At 34.3% G+C, this 4,904-nt stretch overlaps 1 protein-coding gene across 1 annotated transcript in view; it reads right to left on the reverse strand.

Moving 5' to 3' along the window:
- LOC109243060 (outer envelope pore protein 37, chloroplastic) overlaps window positions 1–4,904 on the reverse strand; it is a 7,756-nt gene that overhangs the window by 2,753 nt on the left and 99 nt on the right. Inside the window, exons 1-3 of the mRNA XM_019409953.1 lie at window positions 4,429–4,904; window positions 870–959; window positions 185–364 (exon numbers count right to left, since the gene is read on the reverse strand). The exon at window positions 4,429–4,904 is cut by the window's right edge and continues 99 nt beyond it. Coding sequence (XP_019265498.1) covers window positions 185–364; window positions 870–959; window positions 4,429–4,821 — 663 coding nt within the window. The 5' untranslated portion in view covers window positions 4,822–4,904. The remainder of the gene's footprint in view (window positions 1–184; window positions 365–869; window positions 960–4,428) is intronic.

A 4,904-nucleotide genomic window follows, 5' to 3' on the forward strand; every position in this document is an offset into this window, starting at 1 on the left:
GGGAGGGAGGGAGAGAGAGACCACGCATTTCGTGGGGTGTACAGTCAAATGCCAAATGATATAAAACAGTGACCAGCCACTTAACAGCCAAAAAAGAACTCAAGAAAAGAATAAAGGACTAAACATCTGCAATCCAGTAAAACTAGGGTCAAAACGATATGAATAGTTAGTGAAAAGAAACTACCTTATAGCAGTATCTCAGATCCAAAGTTTCGTCGTTGTATTTTGCAGTACAAACTCCATTCAGGATATTGCCTTTGAGGATTCCATTCACTGACAGTATTCTCTTTGCTTGCTCCTCCTCCTCCTCTTCTTTCTCCTGTAGTGAAACTTCACCCAGAGGAAATTTGATGGTTGCTCTTGGCTGCAGCAGGATGATTAAAAAATGAATAAGGGAAAAAAGTATATACTGTATAACAAAGCACAGGTATATAGAGCCACCCCTCAGATGCCACAGTAATTGTCAGACACAAGATACTAATTGCATTCCGAAAATCTAAGCTTTCTTCTCACTGCCCCAGAAGATAGGTAAGATTTTTTGTATAGCACAAGAATTTATATTCCTATATCTACCAGTGAATGAAGTGCCGATCCATATGTTCGGACACATGCTTAACAAGTATGATAAAAGAAGCTGCAAGTACTGTATGTTCAGTATTACATTCCCTATAATCTTCTCAAAGGTCAACATGCTTAACAAGTATGATAAAAGAAGCTGCAAGTACTGTATGTTCAGTATTACATTCCCTATAATCTTCTCAAAGGTTCAATACTATAAAGCCACTGTGTTGATAATATGTTAAACATCACTTTTCTCAAAGATAACCACATATCCAAATAAAATACTGTACATAGAGATTCGGTCTTACCATGCCAATTGATGGATAAGCAGATGACAATTCAAACTTGTAAGCTGGACCCGCCAGATCAGCTACCATTGCCAGTTCTCCTTGTTGTGACTAGTAGTATGACCAAAATAAGTGTAAGATTGGTATAGTGCACATACAGCATGTAAACAGAAACAATCATATTACATCCTGGAGCAGATACGAATATGGAGACTGAAGCATCATCAGAAAGTACTCAAAGAGTCCACATGAATTTCTAAAAAACTAGAGTTTCATTATAAACGTGCAATATTGGTGTGCAATAACTTGCTCATAACTTCAGTACAAATTTCATAAGCTTCACAACAGGACCCCACATAAAAGAGAGCACAGAAAGCATGTGCATCTCTATAAGTGCCAAGTTATCTACCTCCTCCAACCATTTAGTGTGATGGCGTACGACCGGATATGGGAGTTTAAGTTGTAAATTTACCTTATATACTGAAGTGGTAAGAGTAGAAGAAAATGTTAAGGTAATGGTTGAAAGTTACTTTATTTAGAGAAAACATCACATCGGATCAGATTTTAAAATTTCAATATATAAATGCATTTGAATTCTTGAAAGTTGTGAAAGTCAGAGAGAAAATATTATTAGTGGAATGATGTCAAACATTATGGAATATCCCAAAATTGAAGAATGACATATAAAACAAAGGAAGCATTTGTTTTTCAATGGAAAAGTGGGATAGATCTTCCATTCTCCATCCATTAAGTTATTTTTCAACGTCACTTCCCTAAATAATTTTCCGTTCCTTCAGTACTTGTATCACCGTTCCTTAAGTTAAATGAATAACAAATTAACAATGAGTTGCAGAAAAAAAATAAGATGATCAATAGACACAGTTTTAGACTGTTCAAAGCTTGTGCCAGCCAGGCAATAGGAATAGGTGACACAATGCAGAGTTGGTGCCAACAGGTCCTATGGTAGTGCAAGGGGGGGGGGGGGGATTTTGGGCAAGTCTCCCGCTTCGCATTCATACACAAACCTAGAAGCCAAAACAGATGTACTCTATCTATCCAATTTTATATGACTATTACTGTTTAAGGAGTTAAACAATGTTTCTTTTACTACTCTTTTCTGAAATATTTCCTAAATAATTTAACTACAAGAAATTATGACTTACATTACTTTTTAGGTAAGTTTCAAATATGTAAATTATAAAATATTAAGAACTTGATATAGAATTAACCCGAAATTGGACCAGTTGCATTGTATCTTAAATTTCAAAAATATTGAGAATCACTATCCAAATTCACAAGGAAACAAGGGACTAGGGAGTTAGAACTTTGAATATAGATGATGAAATCTACATACATATATATGTATGATGTAAGTGTGTGTACTGTACACACACACACACACATTGTAGAATGAAGTATCACATGTGTGGGGATATATATGTGTATGTGGGTGTATAACTATATATATATATACACAGACCACATACACACACACAAAAAAAATCTGCCGATACCCGTACACTGTCATTCGTTTTGGAATAGAGAAAGAACAAAAATTAGTCAAATAAAGGTTTAACTGCATTGAATACAAAACTTCTGCTTAAATCACCTTTTGGCTTGTTTTGGTGTTTGAAAAACATAAAAAGTCCTTTTGAACCGAGTTCTTTTAAGCCAAAAGCCCTAAGTTGGCCTACCGCAACTTATGGTTTTTTGCTTAAAAGCACTGGGAATTGACCAAGTAATTTTCAACATTGTCTGTTACATTTTTTTTGATAAGCCCCAAACTACCCTTCCCATTTTAAAAGCCCTTACACATTTTTTTTCCCTTCCTCACTCTCTCGTTGCCGGTTCCTCTCAACCATAGCTTCATCATCAGCTTTCTCAAACTTCTCTCAATATTCAAAATCCAAAGCATAAGAAAACTAAAGCAGGCTAGGAAGCAGGTACTATAGCAGTGTATTGTTTTCACAAGTGCAATTCAAGTTTCATATACTTCTCTTTGCAAAACGAGAACTGTTTCTTTACGATGGAAATAGAAAATTCTTTTTATATGCAGAATCAAGTCCCATCGAATCAGGTTTTTCATAAATGAAGCATTTACGTGGTTCTTTGATTTTGAAAAATAATTTACATTGAAATTTCTTTTATGATAAAACATCGTCACTTTATTTACTTTTTGGGTAATTTCTATATGAATTATTTACAATATCTAAGTATGTTTTTTATTTACAAATTTTACTCACATCATTAATTAGAATTTGTCTTTTAAATATATAATTTATATTTATTAAGATAATCGTATCTAGTCAATTTATAACTTAAAGTGAATTGATACACAAATTAATTTGTTTTTGAATTAATTAAAATTCAAAAATAATGCACCAGTAAGCTTATGTTAAGTTCTAACAGCTTTAAGGGCCTTTTCAGTCAAAAGACAGAAAAAGTGTTTATCAAACATATCACAGATTATTTTCAGTTTCAACACTTTTTATCCAAACATGTAATTGCTTATTCAAAAATTCAGCTCCAGCACATAAAAAGTGCTTTTCAGCACTTGATGCTTAAAGCTGCTTAAATTCAACTTATCCAAGCAGGCTCATATACACCCTTACCGCACCCACAACAAATGTTCAGTAAAGTTCAAAGCATAAAGTGCAAACCGTAATTTAAGGAGCATTGATACTATTTAGGATTGGGAAGTCAAGCAATGTACTCTTTGATTACAATTTTCCAAAATTCCCCAAATATTTTTAATTATAATTAATCATGACTATAGTGCCTTTTCAGTAAACTTACTTTTCAAAAATAATGAGAACCCATATCCCATTTTCACTGAAAACTAGAAAATTTAAACCTCCTACCCTACCCATCATTCTTTTTGAAACGAAGCGAGTATAAAACTTAACCATGAAGTCAAATTGCATTGAATACAATTTGAGTTTAACTAATATACACCGACGGTGTAAAGCATATTTACACTAGCAGGTCACATATACATGTTGTAGCATGTGACCTGCCATATTTTCAAGATTACAAATTCTCATATCAAAACTTTTGATGTGGAGGGTTACATGTAGACATCTTTTGGATGACCTGATAGTGTTAAAATTTAACTCAAAACAAAATTCCATATCAAAATAAAAACACCCTTACTCAGTACTCACAACAAGTGTTAAAGCATATTACACTATCAGGTCACTTATACCTGTTGTAGAAGGTGACTTGCCCTATTTTTTGAGATTACAAATTCTACTTTTCTTATAGAATGTTACCTGTAGATATCTTTTGGTGACCTAATAGTGAATTAAACTCAAAACAAAAATCAATATCAAAATGGATTTAAGTTCTATACACTAACAGTTTAAACACTGACATAACAGGTTAGTCACCATTTTTATCATATTACCAATTAACGCTTATCAAGAAATTACCTCTAATTACCTAATAAGTGACTTGATAGCGTGAATACCAATAAGTACATACTCTACATTGCTTAGAACTTAAAATCTATCAGAATACGAACACAATTACTTAGTACTCACAACAAGAAGTAACATAAAGCTGTAAATAAAGTTCACACCTTTACATCATGAGCAGCTTTAAACTGCAAACCAGGAGCCACACCAAACGAAGCGTTAACAAGAGCATTCTTCTCTTCAATGTCACACTGAAGTGACAAATACTTCGTGGATAACGCCAATTGCGGGTCCGATATTTCTCCCTTACCGTTATTCTGAAACGATAACTTCAATTTCGCAAAACTATCGAGCACTTTGCATGAAATCCTGTGGAAGAATACAGAGCTGTCGCTGTCAAATTCAGTAGTTACTCTTATCTTTGGCCGTTGCCGGAGCCATATCGGTCTGCTGCCGGCAGTCGCCGGCGGTGATTCCGGTGGAGCTGAGAGCGGTGCTGATACAATTAAGGAGTTAGGGTTTGGTGGAGACTTCAATTCCAATTCGGATTCTGCCATTAGAAAATGAGATTTTGTGTATAAAATTTGTGTAAATATATAGTAGTGTAGTTATATATATGGGGGAGGCGGAGACGCGGCGG

The sequence above is a fragment of the Nicotiana attenuata genome, unplaced genomic scaffold (genome assembly GCF_001879085.1).
Source record: "Nicotiana attenuata strain UT unplaced genomic scaffold, NIATTr2, whole genome shotgun sequence".
NCBI lineage: Eukaryota > Viridiplantae > Streptophyta > Magnoliopsida > Solanales > Solanaceae > Nicotiana > Nicotiana attenuata.